This window comes from Bombus flavifrons, chromosome 9 (genome assembly GCF_040668555.2).
Source record: "Bombus flavifrons isolate JBK064 chromosome 9, iyBomFlav1_principal, whole genome shotgun sequence".
Lineage (NCBI taxonomy): Eukaryota > Metazoa > Arthropoda > Insecta > Hymenoptera > Apidae > Bombus > Bombus flavifrons.
In genome coordinates, this window is record NC_138450.1 from 1,922,489 (window position 1) to 1,945,757 (window position 23,269).

Below are 23,269 nucleotides of genomic sequence, written 5' to 3' on the forward strand. Positions count from 1 at the left end.
GTAGTTTTGTTACTTTGCCATACATGTAATATCAAAAAAGGGGGGGGGGCATACACTTGGTCCATCATATATTTAAGTTCGAGTTTCTCGGGATAGTATAATGCAGTGCCGCAGACAGATTGTCGTATAGGACCGGCGAAATGCATACAATGTAGCGACCAGCGTATAGTTCCAGAAACGTCGATTCGCCTTCGGTCCGTTTTTTCACATACACAAGGAAGGTGCATACACGATCATAGGCGCGAACGGTGGCGTGATCCGAGCGTAGTGGGGGGTCGTCTCCGAGACAAGACAAAGAAGATCGAAGGGCCAGCAGTACCATTTTGAGAAGTCGGAGAGTGCGAATCAAGAAGTGAGAGTGTTGCCAGCGTTGTCGTGAGAGTGTGATCCGCGTGAAAGAGAGAGAGCGTTGAATTCGTTGTGACGAGAGTTACTAATTAACCATTGCGTTGTCTAGATCATAATACGTTATTGTAATTAATTAACATCTGTACAATTCATTCATCGTAAATAAACCATCATTATAATATTATATTTACGATACTACATACATGTAGTTATTGTTGAAGTAACTATTTCAAGAAAAACTCTACATCTTTATTTATGTATGCTATTACTGCTTTACGCAGAAATATTCTAAATAAGGAGCGGTGCATATTATTGTACCCCTGAGTATACATTATGTTTTGGGTTGCAAGGTCTAGGAACAAAGCAACTAATAAACAGATTTCTATTTATGTTCCCTGTAGCCTTTAGCCAAAGCTATAAGGTTAATTTTTTTTGGTAATGTCCTTTTGTTATAAATATATGAACGTGTTCCCTATCATTGCATTGTCTAGTAACACTAAGAGAGTAAGGATCTGAATCAGCATATATTTATACATTACACATTATACTTATACCTTTAATTATTTCAATATACTTTTCTATTACAAATTCATCCACCTGTTCTTCAATCAGTCAACCTCAACCTCAACAGTTATGAATCCATTTCTCTTTTTTTCTTCAACTCTTTATGGCGAGTCTTTTAAATATCACAGACTGGATGAAATAAATATTTTGGAATTTCTTCGACTTACTTCTTTAACCTCTACGAATATCTCGCGAGAACCGATCGTACCTTCTACATCTAACGTTTCTTCTCCGTTCTATTTTCCAGTTCACGACCGGCGTCTCGGTTCCGGTTTCCATGAACAAGAGAGGTAGCGTGGTATTCTCGTCCGCATTCCAATTCAATTATAAACTTCCGTCGAACTTGTCAGAACTCGAGCCTACAATAATACCGGCCAGGCAGTCGAGGGATCTGAATTTGCAGGACACTTACGCGGCTATCGAAAATTTATTGAATCGGTGAGTATTCCGCGATTTCCATATTCTGCACTGTGGGGGAAAATCGAAGCCGCCACGAAGGGGAGCCGTGAAAGGGGAGAAATTTAGCGCGAGCCGATTCGAGTCGTTTAGAGTCATGGAACAATGACCAACAACGAATTGGAAGAAGAATAAGTGGGCCGTATTACCGTTCAAAATTGCCCGATGAATCGGTAAACACGCCAGAATCGAACGAATAAATTTGTAATTAACTCAACACCGGAATTGGTGCAGATAGTTGCCGTGGACGATTAATGAAATTCCATTTTCTAGTCGACGATCATTGAACCGTGACGTCGCCACATTCGTGTTTGTCACCGATAACGCGTACAATGGGTGGGTGATTATGCGACAGAAACGGGAAACCAGGCTTCATCGTATATGCTTGATACTCGCCAGTCAGTTTTATTACGCCAGTTATCATTTTGTTATACGTTCTTCAGTGAACTCGATGGATATAGCGATAAAGATCAGTTGCTGCTTTATAGCGACGAAAAATAGTTACAAGTACACGAACCTGTACCCTTCCTTAGTTTGTTTAAGTGTACATTAATAATCGCTCGAATTATTCCACGACAAATCGATCAGTTTTGTAGGTGAATTCGTACGAGATGGTTTGGGGGAAAGTTATTAACGATGTGGTTAATGAAAAATTAGTAATCTACGTAATAAGGATTACTTGTGGTAGATGAAAAAGATTTTCATGAAGGGTGTGAGCAAGTATCAGGAAACTAAGATCAAAAGACCGGAGAGAGGGTAAGGTAAAGATGGGAACTGGAACATAAATTAATTGGGACGTAAGGCAATTACTTTGTCTTGACAGAGAGACCTGAAGCGCAGGTAACAAGCGAACTATCTTGCTTTGGAAAGACGGTGTGAAAGTTAAGAAAGTGTCGGGACTGATCGAAACTTGTCGAAGCTGACAAGGAGACGCGATGCCGCGTGAAATGGATCGTTAGCTGGCTCAATAGAGTGAATTGCTCGTCTTCCTTCTTTCACGAACATTCATCCAGCATTCTGGTCAGTCTGACCAAAAGGTTCATCGTCGATTGTTTGGAAACTGGAGGTAGAAACAACGCCATTAATTACCATTTCGATCCTGTCTTTCTTTTTTTACAGCCTCTGGAAAATCGTGAAATTCGCAAACGTGAAACTCTTGGAGAATGAATGTTTAACGCGTAACGCGCGGCGAACGCTTAAACTAATCCGAAATTTACATCCTTCTCCGGCACGGTAACATAATTTCATTCGAGGCAAGCCGTCGAACGACGGCTAGGAAAAGGAGCAGGATAATGAATTTCTCGGCTAGAAACGGGGCGAAGAAGTACGGCACACGTTTAAGAATTCCCTTTTACCGTTTTATAAAACCAATATCATCTGGCGGCAGCACGGTTTGCCGAGGGGCTCGCCACCGTGCGACTTCCTAATAAAATTACTTCTACGCGGCGGTCAAATTACAAAAAAGGAAGAAAAAAGGCAAAAGGCGACAGAGAGAGAGAAAAAGAACGTAGGAGAATACGCGAGAAATGGAGGGAGAAGGGGAAATAAATACGAGACAGAAGCACGGCACACCAAAAAGGGGTAGAAATTAAAATGGAATGTATTCTGTGTTGAAGGCACGGCTGGCAGGACGGTAGGGAGTGTCTTTTGAGGACCATTTGCGAGCTTGCGGAGACACCATTTGGCAGGACACGTCAAGACGTTCTCGAGGAGGTGATCCACTTAATTTTAACGTAAGTTCGTTGCGATGAATCGCGCTTTGACTCGTGGCACGGGAGAACACCGTCGGCTCCTGCTACTTTTCGAAACAAAATTCATTTCTTGAGGAGCTGCCGGTTAATGAATTCCGTTGGAAGTCCCTAATGGCTGTCCTGGCCGCTTTCCACGAAACGGGAACAACGGTGTCACGTAACGAAGCACGAATAGACTAAGATAATGCAGTAAATCCATGTTGCACCGGGTACGGGCATCGTTTAATAACTTTACAGTACGTTCTTTCTAATCGACGTATTTAAATACCGTGGCTATATTCTCCTTTATTCACAAGCTAACAGAAATTCGAACGTTTCGTAACTTCTCACTTATTATTGTTATTTTTTAACCGCCCTCGGACGAGCCAACCTGTACGCTGTCCACCGCGCATTTTTCCAAATACCGACCATTAATATTCACTACTTAAAAAACAAAGAAGTCTAAAAATTATTTAAGTGGTCAATTATATTTCGCGGTAATGGTTTTGTTTAACGATTACACATATTGTTTATTCAAAACATCAAATTAAAAGTATAAAAAAATATAGGTAAAATTGAAAACATTAAAGATGACTAAAGATATACAGGGTGGTTGGTAACTGGTGGTACAAGCGGAAAGGGGGTGATTCTACGCGAAAAAGAAGTCGAAAATATAGAATAAAAATTAAAAAAAAAATTTTTTTTTTTTAATTTTTCCATCGAGACAACGACCTACAGTGAGATCCGTTGTAACGTACCGTACGCGTATCGAGCGAAAATTCAAAGTTGATTTTCTCGAAAACAAAGCCTCAATCGAAAAATTTTTATTCTATATTTTCGACTTCTTTTTTCGCGTAGAATCACCCCCTTTTCGCTTGTACCACCAGTTACTAACCACCCTGTATAACACGACTTGAACGTGAAATTAATAATTCATAATGCACTTTAATATTTTTTTACAATGTGATATCGTTCGATTATAACTTTATTTAGTCATAACTGATAGTGTCACTTTTTAATTCATTTTAACACTACTAAATTGATGTATTTTATTATATACTGTACTTTATAAAAGCAGAAAAAGTGGCGCAATTATTTGGGGACGATTCCAGGTAAACAATAACTGATAATAATAACAAAAAAAAGAAAATGCGTTGCTGATGTCAAAAAGGGAGATCTCCCTATTCGGTTGTGTAAGTGTTAAGTAAAATTTGATAGTGTGCGAAGAAACCTTACGATAAGCAAAGGTGGCTTATGCGGGATCATTTACGGGCGAGAGATTTGTACTCTTCCAATCTGTAGATTAGACACTTCCGTTCGAAAGCTACGGGTCACTTGCTAATTCCACAGCTGATCGCGATTTCATGAAAAAAGATCGAAGAATATCGTAACAGTACCTTTAACGCGATCGACAAGTTGAAAATTTCAATGGTACGCATAAAGGCAGCATAAGAGAGATCGAATTAACGATAGATAGTTGAGCGAGTCGAACACTGGTCGAGCGATCGGTTTGGGCGGATGGAGAACTGGTCAGGAATTTGCCATTCCGTACGCGGCCGGGCGTACTCGAAGGAAATTGCAACCGAACCAGCGAGCGGTGCTCTAATTGCGTCGAAATTAGGCGCGTGCATTAAGCTTCTAATGGAAGGTGTTTCGCGTAGGTTTTCCCTTTGTGCGGTGCCTCGAGTGTGTACACACGTCACTGGTAAATTCCTTCCGACGTAATCCTGCAGCCGTGGAACAATCGCCGGGTAACGCGCGTCGAATGTCAATAATACGACCGGCTGCTGCTATTTACCATTCAAACAGTTGCAGTTTCCTTCGATCGATCGTCCACACTTTTACTTTTCTCTTTCTTGAACGTCGCTTTTTCTAATCCTCGTGTAGACAGCCAAAATATTCACGGTAGTTGGGAATACTCAAACATTCCAAGTATCCTGTTTAGATATACTTACAGGTCCGGTCGAAAGTTTAGGAAGATGTCCATTGCATCGTGTTAAAAACAAGCATTTAATCCTAAAACACAGACGATCGTAATATTAGGTTGCCCGAAAAGTTTCTTTCGTTTTATAAGGAAATAATAGACGCACAATGTTTTTTTGTTTTGTATTAGTTTATTGAATTATGCACGAATATAATAATAGAAATAGAACGAAATGGATCTTACCTAATCCAATAAAATAATATAAAACAGAAATTGTTGTTCATCTATTATCACCTTATGAAACGAAAGAAACTTTTCGGACAACCTAATAATTTCTACAACTAATAAGGCTTTCATTTGTCGCGAATTATATCTTCGATTGTCAATCGAAGAACACGGGAGAAAACGCGATAAAAAGTTTTCCAACGTTTGAGTTAGGGGAATATTACGTAACATGTATATTCGGGGTTAAAAGAGAGATCGATCCGCGATTGGTTCTACCTTAACGCGTGCCTCGTGAGAAACACGTTGAAGAGAATTTCTGGATCAGGCCGAGCGAAGACGTGGCAGGGACTGCTAATTCCAATCACCAGAGCGTTGACCAACTGTACAGGGAAGCGGAACGACAAGGAAGATCCGGAGGCGACTGCATCTTGGCCTATCCCGATTGCATCGAGTCACCTCTCGAAACATTCACGGAGATTGCATTTCCTTAGGGTAGGTTTTTTTTTGGACAGCACCTCGAGCCGCGTTAATTTCGTGGCTCGATTGCTCGTGTATCGTTTATCGTCTCGAACGTTTTCGACGTTTGCCGGCTATTTGTTGAATTTTTTATACGCGAAAAAACGTCTTTGTGTGACGAGAAAATCGATCGTTCGAAGAGTAATATTTCTATATCTCTCCGGCCGTTCGAGAAGGTATACGATGTAGTGACTTCGTCGTAAAAGAATTTATTATAGTGAAGTTTTGACGACGAGAAGGATGGCGACGGAGAAACAGTGCTAAGTAAATTTCGTTGTCAAAGCAGCAACGTTGCTCTAAAAAGCTTTATGTTTCATCGCCATCCTCTTTCCGCCGTACAATTCATAATAAAGGCACTTCTTATAATTGTAGCGTTCCAGATCTGCACTGCCTTTCTCACCGCTGCTTCGTGTAATTTCCAGAAATTACCAGGATTTTTTTCACAGCATCGATCAACCTACTATACTCCACCGTCTACGTACAAGCTACTTGAACATTTCTAAGCTATCACAGATGTGTAAAATATACTTGTCAAAATGATCTCTTTAATCTAATTTTGGCCCGATTTTGTTTCCATGCATGTACAAGTAGTAGATATTGATAAAAATAATGCTTAAACCTTTGCATTCGAGAGGCGACTCTCAGTCACCACGGCGTTCCGTGCTGCAATTCCAATGGCGAGCGAGAGTCGACAGTCCGTGTTTATGCCAGATTTCGACATCTCCAATTGATGAGAGTGCAATATTGGTTCGTAAATTGGTTCCTTAGCTTTTTGTGTTCTTTGTTAATATAAATATTTAATCTCATATCCCTAAACAAGAAACCCTAAACAAGAAAGATCTAGAAACCCTAAACAAAGTGGTTTTCGGAAGTGAAATTAGCTCGAATGAAGGTAAACTCGATTTTGAACTGTTGAAAAATGAGATCAATTATATTCAAGAATGCATCTTGGCGAATGCTTTGTAAATTATCATAAAAAAATACAGAAATTAATATTACAAAATCATATTTTCAAGGATGTAAATATAGATAAATTATCAGAATATAATGTTTTTGTAAGTTAATTTGTATATAAAATCATTTTACGTTAGTTGTAAGACACGCGTCACGTATACGCTAAATCATTCGGAGTAGCTGCTATGGTCGATCGAAAAAGTCCTCGAGTGTAAAGGTTTAATATTAATATTTACAAAAATTGATCGTCCGGAGATACCCGAGTCAAATGAGCCAGCGGGGCTGTTTATTTTTGGGATTTTAGAGCGATCGAGTGTTCTTTAAGCACATTTCAAAAGTTTATATAAATCTTATGCAGTGGCAGCTATTAATTACAAATAAACTTGGAACCAGAGCGATGCAGCTATTATTTCCTGTCTCAGTGAAAATTTAGTAGAACATCTGATCTTGTTATTGCACGAAACAAATAATTCACAGCATGGAAACGTTCTTCTGCTACAATGTAATAATTAAACATAACAAAAACGTAAACACTATGATATTGGGAATGGTAACGAAGATGGACGGAATCGATTCGTCTTGCAAAATAGAATGACGTTGTTTGAGCTTCGAATTAGAGCGATCGGTAATGCTGGTCGACTTTTACGATATCTCAGTCGGCGATCAAAGCCGAAACGCAGAAAAGTATCGTAGAACGACAAATGGGCGAAAGTTCTAAGTAAATTTCGCTGTTGAGGCTCGTTGTAAAATGACCGGAAACGAGATATAAGACCGACGAAACGATTCTCCTTTCCACGCGAACCTCCATTTCTCTGTCCACCTCTATTTCTCCTTATTCGCGCGGCTGTTTGTCACCATTTTCTGTCGCGTCCTATTTTATTACGCTACCAACGTCCCTTTACCGAACCATTCGTTGCTTATGTTTCACGTTTGTGTTTCCACGATGTTTCTTCGAGTCTCGTGAAATCGTGTATCTTTAAAGCTCTCGAAACTCCGATAGTTTATGCTAGCCTTTCGAGAAATGTTCCACGGATATTTTAGCCGACTTTGGAACCAGGAAATTCCTCGATAACCAAGATTAACGTGTCAACTTCTTACCCTGCGATTCTGAGCAATCGCCGATATTAATAAAGATCAGCAAACAAGTGTTTTTTTTATTGCAACAATCCGTTCACCGTTGGAACACGTCGTCGTTGAAAGATACTCCTTCTTCCGAAACTTCTTAAGATCTTGAGAAGCTAGAAATTTCAACGATAGCGGCTCTGGATGTGGCAACTTTGCCGACAGTTCTACAGTTCACGAGTAGTATATCCGGCAGCATGTTGCCGTCTGGAAAATACTCGTCGTCTGCACCTTTTGTTTATACATTTCAGTTCCTTTGTTATCCCGGAAGCGGAAGTTTCGGCCTCGCGATCTTCTCGCGCAAACTTCTCTTCTGCCATTTAGTTATGTACAAGTTGCAATTCTACTCGTTTGAATCAGGACATTCACCTGTCTACATCTTCTTTAGCTGTAATTTCAAGATCGTTGTATCGAACCGGTTGAAACTTGAACGACCCGAGGACTGCTGAAAAAATGTGTTGTTTCCCTTTTTCATTAACACATTCGACGCGGTATACAAAATCGAACGGGGTTCTTAATGGCGGCAGTTGATTTTTCTACATTTTTCGCCTCATCGCAAAGAAAATAGAAAATTCCGATGACGCGTACATTTACGTCTACCGCATTGAACGTGTTAACGAATCGAGGACCAATAACAAAACGGGAAGCTGGATGAGTTAAGAAGACGACGAGGAAAGGAAGGGCCGAGACGGTCGTCTATCGAGGATGGAAAATTAGCTCTTTCGACTGACTACAGTCGGCCGCGGAACCTTCCAACGCAACTATGCCCCGAGTTGACAGATGACACGTTAATTTCGTGGAGGAGTTGGAACTTGGAGCAACCTGACGACTCGACAAGCTTCGAGGCTGCGAGTTTCGTACTAGTTGCATGGCTTTGTGTTTCGCCTGGAGCAACGAAATTGCTTTCGAGATTCGAATAGCTGGTTCTTTCATCTTTCCAGGTGAGTAAAATGTATACTTCGAAGGATTCGACGTGGCGAAAGGCGATGTGAACCGATGAGAATATGCGCGAGATTGATCAAATCCGCAACTAATCTTCTGCTTTGTCAAAGTTTCCAGACGAGAAGCGAAAGAAATAACGATGATATTTATTTGGATAAACGTGGACTGGAAGCTGTCTTTGTTGCTGCTTGCGACAATGAGGCAAATTCAGTGCAGCGACGACGAGCAATCTCGAGAGAAGAGACAAGCGTTGTATCCTCCACCTCTTGTTTATCCTTTTGGTGGCACTTTCAAGGTATTTATCCATACTTGGACGTGGCAGCGATAAAACTTAATAATCTCGTCTTCTTCGAGGCTGATGGGATTACTCCGTAAAAGCACGCTTGCTCGTTCGACGGTTTAACTCTTGCTAATTTGAATAAAATCTATCGCGTCCAACGTCGTCCGACGAGAAACGAATTACACGCGAAACCATAACACGCTTATCGAGAATAATTAATCGAGATGTATTGACAATTCAATTTCAAGTAAGATTCGCGTGATAATAATAGCCGAGCAATAATTCATGCGTTGCAGCCGTATTTGGAAACTGTGCAAAATAGAAACAGACAGATTTAACAAGCGATGCAAGTGAAAAACGCGACGCGTTGCACGACGGCCGTATCCTGCCTCGTGTTTCTTTTTACTTTCCTTCCTTCTGCATGCAGATATATTGCTGGATGATCGTATATCTTGCGCATTCAAAACTGCTTTTCACTCGAGTTTAACGATGTTGCTCGTGTATTATGCTTTTAATCGAAGGCGTACACATATATTTTTTCCTAAATTTAGACAAATCTAGGATATAGGATTTGCGAAACTGTGCACGTGAGTTTCAGTAACGATACGTATTTTTCTATTAAAATGGAGTATAACTCTGGGGATTTTCTCAAGATCTGGTCTCCACCAAGAGTATAGCAATCAATCTTACGTTCGAGCTTCGATCGAAGGAACGAAAAGACACGGCATAGTAAAATATTACGATAAACCATTCTCTTTATTTCACGAATCGTGAAAGGTGAACAAGATCACGGGGCAGGTTCGTCACTTTTTCGAGTCTCCCTGCGAAGATGCTGCGACTGTGGCGAAAAGAACGCCGCGAAGAAAGAAACGATCACTTGGAGCTTGCTGGGTCGATAGCTATTTTCCATGCCATGATTAACATCTCGGTTGTCGGATCGTCAGGTACAAATTAATTGGTCGGTCGTTAGATAGATTTCTTGAGGGGGTTGTCCGTGGATAGAATGGGAATCGCCAGTGGAAACGGAATACAAACTAAAGCGAATTTCGGGCCAAGTTTAACGCGAGTCTTAGCGTCCGTGACTTAAGTATGGACGTGCTAGTCCTGCGGGAAGTAGCGGAGGAGGGTGGAGAACTTTAAACCGAGAGAAACGTCTCTCCCTGTCTCATTCTCAATTCCGCTGATAATTAACTGCGGCCTTATCTACCGTCTCTCCTCTCAAATTTTCTAATTAAATCGGAAAGCTCTTTCTGTAGTTTTCACTTCTTCTTGGCCGAGCAAATGTTCTGATGGACTGTTTGCCCTGGCTTCCTCGATTACTCGCACCCTTTCCGGCAATGGGACCGAGACTTAGTGGAAGTTGAAAGGCGAGTCAGAGCTCTGACAAAATCGATACAGGACAGATCTTTCTGGTGCCTTTAGATTTCAGTTTTAGTTCAATCTTACCGTGTGCAGTTTGCATGTACATTATATTTTAGATTGAAACAGAATATTTGACTGGTCCAGGTCACTGCACACCGATTTGTTAGAAGTTCTCGAAGGGAGGCGATTCGACGACGTCTGATAGACGTCACAGTTGCAGGGGCAAAAGTGTTTGATTAGTAGATTTTTCAAGCAACAGAAACGACTATTGCAAATATTTGGACATTCGCCTTGAGGAGGCGGGAAACTGGTGTGAAATAAAATTCACCGTTTCTGGGTCAGTATGTATCTAAACACGCGGAGCTGCACTGCGTCAAAAGCGCAGCTTCAAAATGAGAAAGAAAAAGGGAAACAGTGGAGAGACCTGGAAAGAAGAGCGGCGACGTTGAATTACTTGCATGTCTTCGCCCGGCTGGCGAGCCTTGGACGACCGAAGCCCTGCTATCTTATCAGAAGGACGATTACGAAGTTTCAGCACGCGTCGAGTCGCTTTTGTACACGGCCCGTTGGGCAAGCTTGAAAAACCCAGCTGAATTTATTTAACATTCATTTCCATGAGTCGCGAGCTTTAGATCGTGTCACGCAACGTTTCAATGGGACGATAGAACTGAATGGGAGAACCGTTGGCAAGGCATGATGTTTATGAACAAGGTGCGCGAGCTGATCTTCAGCAAACGATTCCGTTCGTCCACGCGAACTGAAATTTCAGTGAGAAATATATGCGCGAGGTAATACATGAACGTATATACAAGGTGGTAGAGAAGAGAAAATGGAAAATGAGGAATGGAGAAACGAGACGAGGAATAGGGAAAGAAAAGAATGTAGAAAGGAGAAGGGAAGTCCACCAACGTCGTAATATCTTTCTTGGAAACGAATGAGGGTTAAGCAGTATTCCAAAAGTTGAAATACGAGCAGCTAGGTTCGCTAGGGTGTGCGAAATTTTCCACGAAAAAAGAAACCGCGAACATGCTGCAATTTTTCCCCGTCCCCGCTCCTTTCTTTTCTTCGACTTTATTTTATACCCACAGTTTGTATTTTCCATCAGCTTCTCGTTTTTATTTCTGTGCCAGTACAAGTTTGTAAAAATCACATATACACCGACGCAAGTATATCTCCTTTTCGTCGTGAACGTTAAAATGGCCATTTTCCATTTTCATTTCATTACGTTGCTAGATCTACTTTTTTTCTTAAACACAAGAAAAAGGAAAATGACCTTATCTACTTTCTCTCTGACTTTTCCCTCCCTCTCCTTCCGATCGCACAGTGTAAATTCTTTACATTTGCAAAAGTTTCTGCTCACGATTTACGATCCAAGATCTTTCACTATTGCGAAAGGACTTCTCTTGTTCTCTTGGCTCTCCTTCCAGCGATTATCTGTGCGACGCGAGTGTCTTTTATTCTATCAATCATCCGCATTATTGTCATGCATTGTCAAACTTCCAGTTGTATCACGTGGCGACAGCCCCGTGAGTTCACTTGCCGGACTTTGTCGTAATCTCTTCGCTTTCGGTATTCGCAAACTTTTCCAGTTTGATCCTGTCCATAAGATAGACACTTGGCGTTTTACGACCGACTTACCTACTCTTCAAAAATTATACTTTCGTTATAATATATTCATCATAAAGTCGCTGCTGTAAGTTTGTCGCGCATCCAACGCCTACACTTGTATTTATCGCATTTCTGTCAAGCTAGTCGTGGGCATGGCGGTGCCGGTGCAGCTCTCAGGCCAGATTTTGGTTTACGGCCAAAACTTTCAGTTCCAATATATGTTACCAGACAACGCTACCTTCTTCACTAACTTCTTCCATACCTCGTCACAAAGACGACGTCGAACAGCAAGCTGGAACGAAAGGGCTTTCGTATACGACATTTTACAACACGAATTAAACATGTGAGTATTTCTGTGAATTTACGTATGTAATTTACGTCAATTCATAAGTAAGCCACCTGGTCCCTCAAACTTCTGTTCTGAGAAAGATACGAAATTGCCACAGGGTGTTAAAAAATGTGGACGACATGTATATATATAGAATAATTCTAGAGAACGAAGAAATTTTATGGCCAAAAATGTCGTTCGATTCTTATTTTTCAATTCGTAAACAATTAAATTTGACTCTAGAAATAATACGTTATTCTCTGCTGTAGATCAATGATCAAATCATGTACGTAGAATCTTCGAGTTATTCAAGTTTTACGCCGGATAAATAAGTAATTTGTAATGTTTAGTGAAATTAATAAGTTGATTAATCGATGATTCACAGCGGCGCGACTTTCTGATTACAAATAATTAATAATTCATCGGATTTGAAATGCAGCGTTGTGAATAATTAACGAATCGATACGCTTACAAATCATTTCACCGCCTTTGTATCGTATAGCAATTGATGTCTAATAGTTAATAGTTAATTCAATAGCAACACTTCTGATTGGAAATATTTGGTGAAACGCATGAATGTGCAATGCATGTTATTGTCGCGAATAGATTTAATAAATAAACAATTCCGACGCTCGAACAATTTAGACAGTGTGTATTCTATTAACGTGTAATGCGAAAATTTATTTGCACAAACGCGCTATCGCGTTAAATGTTGACGACAGAAACGTTTGGCGATACGTTTGTTGTTTAATGCTTCCTTCCACTTAATAATTATCGACGATCATTTTCAGGCGACACATCGATGGGAAAGCTTGCTTAAAGAAGAATATTTGCGAAGCTGCTTCAACGTCGTTGAAAGACGAGGGATTGATTGGCGAATTATTGCATTTATTGTTAACGTAAGATTGTTTAGTAATTTTTCTACTAATTTTGAAATACATGGAACTCCTGAACTGAATTTTTTTAATTTGACGTATTAAATAGAAATATTTCGTTTCAGACCAGATCATGGAAACGCTTCGATGATGGACGATGACTATTTAGAAGCAGCCATGGCTGGAAGAAGACAGGAGAATTGCTCGATGATTTACTCCACATGTCCTGCTGGCCAAGGAATTCTAGACAGAATATCTTCAATTTATTAACTAACAATAAGATTTATATTTTCTGTTATTTGTCTATTGAATTAATTACTGTCAATTCTTACGAAAAATTATAAATAATTTTGCTTAGCGTATCGTAGTTACGTGAGAAATAACCTGCTATAAAGTTACAATGCGTATACTAGGACACACTCACATTTAAACATGCATATAAAAACACAAAGGATAGCCAGCAATTCTAATATCGAGATCCTACAACGATTCCTGTCGAAATCATTAAAAGTCATCTCTAATACTCCGTAGTACATAATCGACGAAATAATTCAAAATTTGAAGATATCTACCTCCGGTCTCTGTCTCAGCATTTACAAAAGACATTTCAAAGTTGCACAATCGCTATACGCCACGCTTAAGGGATCATTTCAATCTCTTAGTTATTCGTTGCCAACTGTTATAGATAGTGCAACATGTCCGTAGACCGAGAAGATATTTACTGCCAATTCAAACTACACAAAAGAGAAGATGAAGATTCAATCAGATCAGTGTTTTCATACTTATCAATAAGGTATAATGCGTTTTATTTTTGGACATAGCCATTCGTTACACATTTTACTGCTTCCGCTTTTTTTTCTGAGTCCAATTACACCCCTTGTGAACACGTTACGTCATTTGTCTCTTATTTGCAGTGGAACACATACACGTAATACGTTACATCGACGTGGTAGTTCGCATTATGGACGAAATAAACGAGTTGTCATGTGTATAACTTTTATCGCTAATTTCCTGTTAATTAAAAGACGCTGCGTGTGAAATAATTTCAACTGGGAGCGGAGGCCCGTTTATCAAACACGACACTCTTTGATCTCTCTCGATATACACTTTCCCATTCCGTTCTCCTTTTAATCTTTCATTTTCCTGTGTTCTTCATTCCCTGGATTTCCCTCGTATTAAAGGAAAGATTAATCAGTGCGAGCGAGGGAAAAATGGAGAAAAAGGAACAGAGGGAAACACGAATCTGTATTTTATACAGCTGCGAGATTAGGTTCATAAATACATTTGTAAGACGAGCAAGCGAGGTAGGTGAGCACGCACCGGTGCAAAATAATTTATCATTAATCTCCAGTTTTACTGTTGTTTCAGATATACAATGATGTCCTGTCGAACAGAGATTAACGCGATTTCAATGTTAGTTGTTTTACGAGTCAAACGCAGTTACTTTAATCTACGATGGCTGATTTAATAGTTTTGTTAGATTATCTGGTCTCTGATATTGTAATTAATTATATTTTTACTACTCTTCTTTTTTTCTTCTTTTGTAGATCATATGCAGTTTGTTGCATTTATATGTTTTAACGTATCCTTTGATAAATATCTGTATATGTCTGGTTGAACGAAAATACTGATTTTTCAATATTTTGCATAAAAGATTATCATTTGGCAGAAATTCAAAGAGACTGCGTTTTTCAAACTAAATACCTAAGTCTAGTATCGGGAAAATATCGATTTCTTTACTATTTTATATAAAAATTTTCTTTTCGTGGAAGTTTAACATACGCGAAAGCTTCGTGAAAATGAAATCTTGATTTAGCGAAACTTTTCTGTTTGCGACGATCATTTCCATTTGAGTTTGAATGCATAGTTATTGCTCTACAGTTATTGCTTTAATCTTTAACCTCTCAGGTACGATGCGCCACTATAGTGGCTTTTGCGGATGTCATCTTATTTTACGACGCGCCACTATAGTGACTCATTCTGTTGACTCATTCGCTCACCGTTTGAACTGAACGATTTATTTCATTTGTCTTGCTTCACACTTTTCTTGTCCTCGCAACGTTTTATAACAATGTTAACAATATACAAACAGAATATATGTCAGATATCAATTGCTGCTTTTCGTTATAATAAATAAATAAATCATTATTAGATGCTCTCTTTAACATGCCGATCCGTATCCTTCTAATTTTTAAGAATCTTCAACCTCAAAATGTCGCTACAAAATAGAAAACGAAGAGCGATTTGAAAAACACTATCGCGCTATAAGTGTGAAAATTGTGACGTGGTTCTGTGTGTCGTACCGTGCTTTAAAATATATTACGCTCAATTGTATCATTAATTATTGAAGTAAATTATTCAAGTTAAAGTATATGCGCCATATCTTTAAGAAAAATTATAATTTAATTATCAAAAACTTCGTTGCAATATGCTTGCGTAGAGAACAGCATTATCCGTCATACATTGCAGTGCTGCATCGTTTACGCGTAATTCGCGTCAAACTCTGGCGTAACAAAAGAGAAACAGCCTCGTACAAAATTCAACTGTAGCTAAGAGGTTGCAAGGATAAATAACAAAATCATAGACTGTCCAACTATATCGATATATCTCGCCGTTCAAGCAGAGTGTTTTGTATAAAGCGAAGAGGATGTAAGTTCCATTAGTGTTGCGAACTGTCTAATAATTTAGCGGAGAAACACTAGTATGATTCATGTTCCGAACGTTACACTACGCAATTCAATGTCTTACTTGTTCTACACGATCGATCTGTGTCGTGCTACATTTTAATATCAAGATGAATAACTTAACTCTTTGCCCAAAACTAACTAAATATTCATGAATACTTTTACTGAAACAATGACCTCCGAAATGAACAGCTTCATAAGATTTGCTGGCAAGAGAGGTGGAGCCAAGACATCTCCGCGAATAGAACGAAAAAGCGGAAAAGATGGTTGGTGGGGACCAAAGCACCGTTATCAATAACCCTGGGGAACGGTGTCTACCGAAGCGACTCAATTCCATCAGACGAAGACTTCTAGACAGGCGGGAATATTCCGAACAGACTGCAACGGGAAGTACGCGAGGACATCTTGGCCCAGGGCCCGACATCCACTGATTATGCGACTGTTGTTCTGCATTCTATGTTTCACCCTCATTACCGCGGGCGAGCTTGTGGTCGCGACCAGACCCACCAGATCTCTGTCATTTCGGAAAGGTAGCTCCTTTTTCGTGAGTATCGACGTCTGCCAAGTATACTAATTTTTTATCGTGTCACGAATAGAAATTTTGTGGTTTTTGAGTCTTTTCGTCGATTATAGTTGAAATGGAAAGAATTGATATGTCACGAGCAGACTGCGGATGTTTATGTATTTATAAGAAATTTAATATTGTAACATCCAAAGTATTATGCTCGCTACAATAACTAGAATTAGTAGGTGAACAAAGATTAATTTCGTTCGTTGTGTTCATAGAGCCGTGAATTTGTAGAAACATACGCGGCCCATTGATGAAGATGTGGTTTCGGTGGATTAAATATCTTCAATATTGTAGAAATGGTAGAGATAATTGCCACGAATATGCAAACCTCTGTAATCGTGTAAATGAACTTAGTTATTAGTAAATTAAAAGGTTTTCATACGGAAAAAGGACGTAAACCAATTTGCACTGCTTACAGTTATTACGCAAGAAACGACAAAGACTCGATACCATATAAGCTTAATAAAAGATCATAAGCAAAATGTATTAATTTGCAAATAATTCTTGCAGTTCAAGATTTAAACTGGCTCTACAAAATGGTTAACTTCTCTTAGAGTATAATTTACAACCACTCTATATCGTCTATACTTACTATACCAAGTAGAGAAATAGTATTAGCTCGTCCGAAAAGTTTCTTTCGTTTTATAAGGAAATAATGGATGCACAACATTTTCCATTTTATATTATTTTATATTACTATATTACTATATTATACTATATTATATTAAAATCACAAGGTTTGACAGATTAGATTTCATGTTTTATAAAGATGCGTTGTTGTAAATGACACGTCTGTAAAAGAAAGACACTTTCAAGACAACCTAATACTTAAATTCACATGCCAATTTTGGTCATCCTGACATAACCAACTACCCAAGTTACATCGTACTAATTCGAATCTGGATTGTAAATTGCGGTTCGACGATTATTCTTCTACTCGATGATTGATGTACCAGTGATCCCTCGCGATTTCTCGCCAAGTTCTTTCCAAAGTTTTTCACCATTCTCAATGATGGAAATTCTCGTTCGATCCATATGCGTATGGAAATTAGACTGTAAATTGTTTGTCGAAAGGTACTCTTTATACTGTCAGCCGTGTTTACAGGCCACGTCACGTAGTTTGCGGCTGTGGCAGAAATTTATGCGCCATATGTTCCAGGGATAGGGGACTGCGACTAATGTAAGTCGATCGTTGCGCCGTATTTTCGCCTTAAAAGGCGTTCCTCGCTCCGAGACGAGCCCATCCCGAGCAACTCTGTAATGCACCGCATTAATGCACGATGAAGTTACTCCCGGTGTAATTCGTGGATCAAGCTGAAACGTATCGCGAGACCCGCCAGTCGAATACATTATCCTTGTCACGGTTGCTTCCTGGAAAATTTACTGGTTGTAAGTGGGCGACGCGGCTTCGCCAAGGTCCTGGCGCTTGGATCTTTACACCGGGTCCACCGCGGAACGAATCGTCTTGATCGCCACGATAGAAACTCCCGAGAAATTTGTTCTACCAATGCAATTTTCACGTGGTCCGATAAATAGCTTGATCTTTGCATTCCCATGAATAATAACGGCTCTTTTAAGCATTTTTCTTCCTTGTTTACTGAATTCTACCCCAACGAGCACGCTGCCTTGTTTCGTCGTTTAAAAAACGTGAAGGTATAAATCAAGTTCTTTTATGATTCGAGTCTGCGTATTTGATGGTCGCTATTTATTTGAAAAAAATAGAGGTTGTTCTATTTAGAGGCGAACAAAAAGGGTTTTCGTTAGGTTGGTCGGAAAATTCTATTTTTGTTCCTTTTTTATCCCGAAAATATCAATTTCGAGTGCTCGGTAAGAAATACTTTTTTCTAGCAATATGTTATTATCTTTTCGCAGGTTATATTTCGCCAGGTACGATATTTATTTCGACTATTTTATTAACGTCCTTAAATAATGTACAATAAAATACGCTGAAAGAACGTTTTTTTAATCAACGTCATATTCAATTTTCTTCTATGTCGACAGAATATAATTTTGATTCGTGTAAATACAGTACGCATATATAAAAAATATTTCGATTAACAGTTCTGTTATAACAAAAAAGATTTTCAAAGAACAAAGAGATGAAGAATATTGATAAATCTCGGTTCGTTAAGTCCTACAAATATACGAGCGGAGGATATTGGGCATATCAACGACGTATGTGTGTGTGTGTGTGCAGAACAAAGTCGATTGTCGGTGATTGTTTACGATTTTCGGGATGCAGAGGAATGCACCAGGTGCAGTACCCATTAGGCTGCATTTCAAGCCATTCCGCGTACACGCGTTAGAAGAATTATGCAACCGGCGATGATCCAGTGCACTTACGAACAAGTGCAAGCGTAGTATCGTCGATACTGCCGCTGCACGTGCACTATACACTTGGGCAACGTACGAGACAGCTGCTGAATTCCAGATCACCGACCATAAATCGATACATCGGCTCTTCCATCCCTTTCCTCTCTTACTCGAAGTGCAGCGTTCAAAACGCAATAATAAAGTGTAAAAGTGCAGCATCACGTTGCCCTTTATCCGATAACGGGCAACCTGGATTCTTTCAAACGTTCTAAGTTGCCACTGGTTCATCGAGGGATTGATTATTTTTGAATAAAATTATCGCAGATACGTGTGAAAGAATAATCGATGAGAAAACGGGATTTGTGTGATGTTTAGATAGCCTAGACTCTTTTAATCTTTTCGCACATACGTATTTTAAATGGAATTTTTGCAATTTTTTACCGTCTAAAATTATTCGATATTCAACATTTATTCGACACGCGTATTTGTAAAATCTACGATTTTCTCCAGATTTTTATTTTCATGACACGACATCTTTATCATTAGTCGACAGTTTATTATCGTTTGGTTAATAGTCTTAAACATGTACTTAGTACTTCTAATACGTAAGAACATTATTTCATCATTATTATTACATCATTATTATAACAAGAATTTAATCATTTTCAAGAATAAACGGAGGGAAATCTTGTACGTTAACGGATTAAGCGAGGAGAATTTTATGCCTCGAGAAACGCATTTTCTCGAAAGTAGTAGCAAGACAAGGAGATTATGACATGTCAGAACACAGAAGCGAAAAGGGAGAGAAGAGTCTTGAGATGACTTCAAGCGTATCCGTAAAAATTGAACGGAAGCGTACGTCATAGGATACATAGTCGCAATTTATCATCGTTTCTTTTTTCGACAGTCCTGAATACATTCATACGTTCGCCAGAGGGATTATGCAACGCAAAGAGATGCAATGCGTGTGTTATATTCTATTATTTCTTGGCTTATGAATTGGAAATAAGGATCAAGGATTCGAGGATTCAGCTTGGTGTAACTCGAAGACATTAATCTTTTTCAAAAAAGAAAAATAAAAGAAGAGGGGAAAGGGAGAAAGGAAAAGGGAAAGAGAAAGAAATACAAAACTTACCTTCGTTTCTAATAGCACGGTTAAGAAAGAGAGAGAGAGTCAGAGAGTCGTGTTCCTCTGATAAACGACTTGCCAGATTCAGCCAACACTCTGGCGTGACGCCTACACCACTATCTGCACGATATACAGTTTAACGGGAAACATCGAAGCCAGTAACACCTGCCTTGTCACTTTGTCGCAGCTTGTTCCTTGCCTTTCAGATGAGGCGCAGCAAGCTGAAAATGCCGGACGTCGATCGAGTTTACCCTCTCTACATGCCATTGTCCATTCGAAATTGAAATTTTAAGCTGCAGCCAGACCATACGTGCACACACACGTGCTCTTTTTTCCTTCCATACCTTTTTTTTTCGTTTTTTCTTTTTGACTTTGTCCACTCGATATTGGAAACGGGTAGGTTCTTCGCCATGATATTGGATTATTTTTGAAGTCACCCCTTTACCACCACCTATTCTTTCCAATATGAAATTTTAACCCATTCCAAGGCTGGGATTTTCGATCATGCGCCGATAGTAACACACGTCCTCGCATCTAAACTACAAGGAAAACCTCGAATCGGTCACCAAGTCGTTCGATTCCTATCACGTATAATCGACCGTGGAGCGCAATCAGGGTCGAACAATCAAGTTGCGAAGGTTTCTCGTGACCATGACCGTTTCCATCGGCTCTTGTCTGCCAGCCATTAGCTTTCTTCCTGGGAATAGTAGCTACTATTAACCGGTCTTTGCTTTCAGTACAGGGTGAATTACAAGATCACGGCGCTGTCTTACTCGACCATATTCGCTCATGCGGCTGGTTTTAAGCTAGTATGGCAACTTCCAAGTGAGTCCGCCGACACCAGAATCGGCAGGTCTATCTCCGACGTTCACCAGGCCGCGAAGCTCGTCTACGAGAGGTAATAAATAGTTTAATAGACCTTGAATAATGCAGAGGATAGTACTGATCCGTGGCTGCTGCCGTGCAAGTCGTATAGTCTAGCAAATTGACCTGTGCATCGCTACCTACCCGGAACGACGAAGGTTTAGCCGAAAGGGATGGATTTCTGTCCGGTCGACGATTTTTGGCCTAGTTCACGGATCAGCCAATTCCGTAGCACGCTCGGCTTCTGCAGCCACTCTCTCTTTGCTTCTTTTTTCTTTCTTCTTGTTTCTCGGCTACTTTCATCCTTCGTTTCAGTCTCTCGATTCCCTTCATATCCAAGATTTCTGGATTCTTCTGGGCAAATTGCGAGATACCAGATCGTCAGGTATGGAATACTAATGTAGAATTGATGGATTCGAGTAGATGAACAAACAAGAATATATTGTAGTAATGTTGCGTTGTGGACAGATTTTTACTGATCGAATATAAAATAAACCTGAACAAATAAATAGAACAAATAGAAATATTATTCAGAAGGACTGTAGTTCTTCCTGTTTGTATTTATTTGACTATGGAGATCCAGAGTTTACAATACCTAGCGAACTTTATTCGATCGATTTTTCAATCACTCGGATGTACCATTCATGCTAAAGTATGCACACGAACGTTGCAGCCATGGATTTGATGGGAGATCGTGTCTCTTGAAGAATATCTGTCAAGCGATGGAATACGTAAGCCAGAGGGATGGCGTGATCGCAAAGATATTAAAATTGCTGATCGGGTAAGCAGATATTAATATTGCTGTACGTAAACGCCACTTAATCGTCACCAATTTCAGATCATATACGACGAATAGCTCGTCGATGGAGCCTCTTTACTGTGACATCCACGTCAGAAGTTGCCCCCTCGAGTTGATCGGAATTGACGGTTTTATGGAGCAATAAATCTACCTGTTTTCGAAAATCGCAGATAAAGCTGAACTTATGAAACTGTAGGAAAGACATTAAAAGTGACGTTTCTCCAATCGAATCCCTCTTTCCTTAAGTCTCGTTTCGATTAATCAAATAATCCGGATTTAAACAACCTTATTCTTGCCAGAATCTGTTATTCACTTAACTTGACGTATCTTCTCAGGCTTTCACATTCATCGTTATTATCAATAAAAATACTTCGGTTCAAACAAATTTAAATAGATGAATTTGTAACAAAATGGAAAGCCGTTGCAAGATTTTTGATTCTTCCGTTTGAAACTCGCGTTTTAAAATCTGCAGTGTTAAACTCGAATATATACAAATATGTATAAACATACTATCAGACATAAGTATGTCAATACTGATATAAATCGGTTGCTTTTCATTCTTTCATTTCGTAGTTATTTGATGCTCTTTTACCATCTCTAAAAGCAACCAAGTTATTCCACTCACCTGTTTTGGACTTGTCATTCTGTACTTTAGATGTTACTAGCTAATTTCCTTTACCGTTATCGTCTTACTGCTGATTCGCCTAACTTCAACTGACTTCAACCAAGTTTAAACGCGTCAATAGAAAATAATTTTCTTTCTCGTCACAAGTTGTATCGCGCACCGATCCTTGTAATTTTCCTATTCCTTAAATGGAAGTCAGGAGTGTCATCCCCTCGCGTGCGATTTCTAAACGGATTTCCAGCTCGAGGATGGTGAAAGGACGGTCGCATTCCTCGACAGAACGGTTATAATTGCATCCATGTCAGGGGCCGGCGACCACGCGTTAACGAAAAGCATTAATTTAGAAAGCCGCGCGGTTTTCTTGCCAGGCAGCAGCGAGGGATGGGGTTTAGGCGTGTTGTGCTCGCGAGCGCAACTCCCATATGCAATTAACAGACGCTCGTTCCGCCGCTATGGCCCGCGAAATGAGGAAATAAGTGTCGCCCCGGTGAAAAAGAGCTCTGTCCCGTCTCTCTCTCTTTCTCTCTTTCCGCCACTCTCGTTGTCCATCCAGTTTTTTCAGAAGGGCAACATTCTGCCCAGCGAAGACAGTATGAATTAATATAAGCGCGCATTTAAAAGTACAATGAGCCAGCGGCCCATGCCTCTCCGCGTTTCGTTTACTCTGTTCCTGGCCTATATTTCGAGCTATCGTCGTCTGTTTTGGCTGAACGTGGTTTTGATTGTCATCGCAATTTCAGCTGATATCTGCCTCTATATGGAGAGCCTGGCTTTTGCTTGGATTACCTATAGCAATAAGAAGAATAATACGACTTTGGAACATATTGAAAAATTGCTAAGATAAAGTAATAAGAAGAAATGTGGTATTTTAACATAGAATAGTCGAAATGAGGATAACCAGGTTCAAATCTACGAACTTCTGTAAAGAACTAATGATATCTATAACCGGCATAATTTCCCAGAAAGTTAAAATCCTCTACTCATCGTTTGGACGAAACTTTGAACTAATTTGCGTTAGCCGAAATTCCTCAGAGTGATTATCGCCATTGA

At 39.7% G+C, this 23,269-nt stretch overlaps 2 protein-coding genes across 2 annotated transcripts; both read left to right on the forward strand.

The window, feature by feature from the left end:
* The first annotated feature begins 8,601 nt into the window (after positions 1-8,601).
* Positions 8,602-13,899, forward strand: LOC138183512 (uncharacterized). The gene is made up of 5 exons (XM_069120475.1): positions 8,602-8,780; positions 8,892-9,076; positions 12,172-12,374; positions 13,151-13,258; positions 13,360-13,899. The coding sequence occupies exons 1-5, from the start codon at positions 8,708-8,710 to the stop codon at positions 13,502-13,504; spliced, it is 714 nt and encodes a 237-aa protein (XP_068976576.1). The 5' UTR covers positions 8,602-8,707; the 3' UTR covers positions 13,505-13,899.
* A 2,364-nt stretch (positions 13,900-16,263) lies between these two features.
* LOC138183544 (uncharacterized) lies at positions 16,264-21,810 on the forward strand. Its single transcript, XM_069120593.1, has 4 exons — positions 16,264-16,462; positions 20,669-20,829; positions 21,469-21,576; positions 21,634-21,810. The coding sequence occupies exons 1-4, from the start codon at positions 16,352-16,354 to the stop codon at positions 21,737-21,739; spliced, it is 486 nt and encodes a 161-aa protein (XP_068976694.1). The 5' UTR covers positions 16,264-16,351; the 3' UTR covers positions 21,740-21,810.
* Positions 21,811-23,269: the final 1,459 nt, after the last annotated feature.

Coding starts and splice junctions, on each gene's coding strand:
- LOC138183544 (XM_069120593.1), top strand. CDS start 16,352: ATGCGACTGTTGTTCTGCATTCTATGTTTCACCCTCATTACCGCGGGC. Junction 16,463..20,668: donor GGAAAGGTAGCTCCTTTTTC/GTGAGTATCGAC, acceptor CTTTGCTTTCAG/TACAGGGTGAATTACAAGAT. Junction 21,577..21,633: donor ATATTAAAATTGCTGATCGG/GTAAGCAGATAT, acceptor CACCAATTTCAG/ATCATATACGACGAATAGCT.
- LOC138183512 (XM_069120475.1), top strand. CDS start 8,708: ATGGCTTTGTGTTTCGCCTGGAGCAACGAAATTGCTTTCGAGATTCGA. Junction 8,781..8,891: donor TGGTTCTTTCATCTTTCCAG/GTGAGTAAAATG, acceptor GCTTTGTCAAAG/TTTCCAGACGAGAAGCGAAA. Junction 12,375..13,150: donor TTACAACACGAATTAAACAT/GTGAGTATTTCT, acceptor GATCATTTTCAG/GCGACACATCGATGGGAAAG.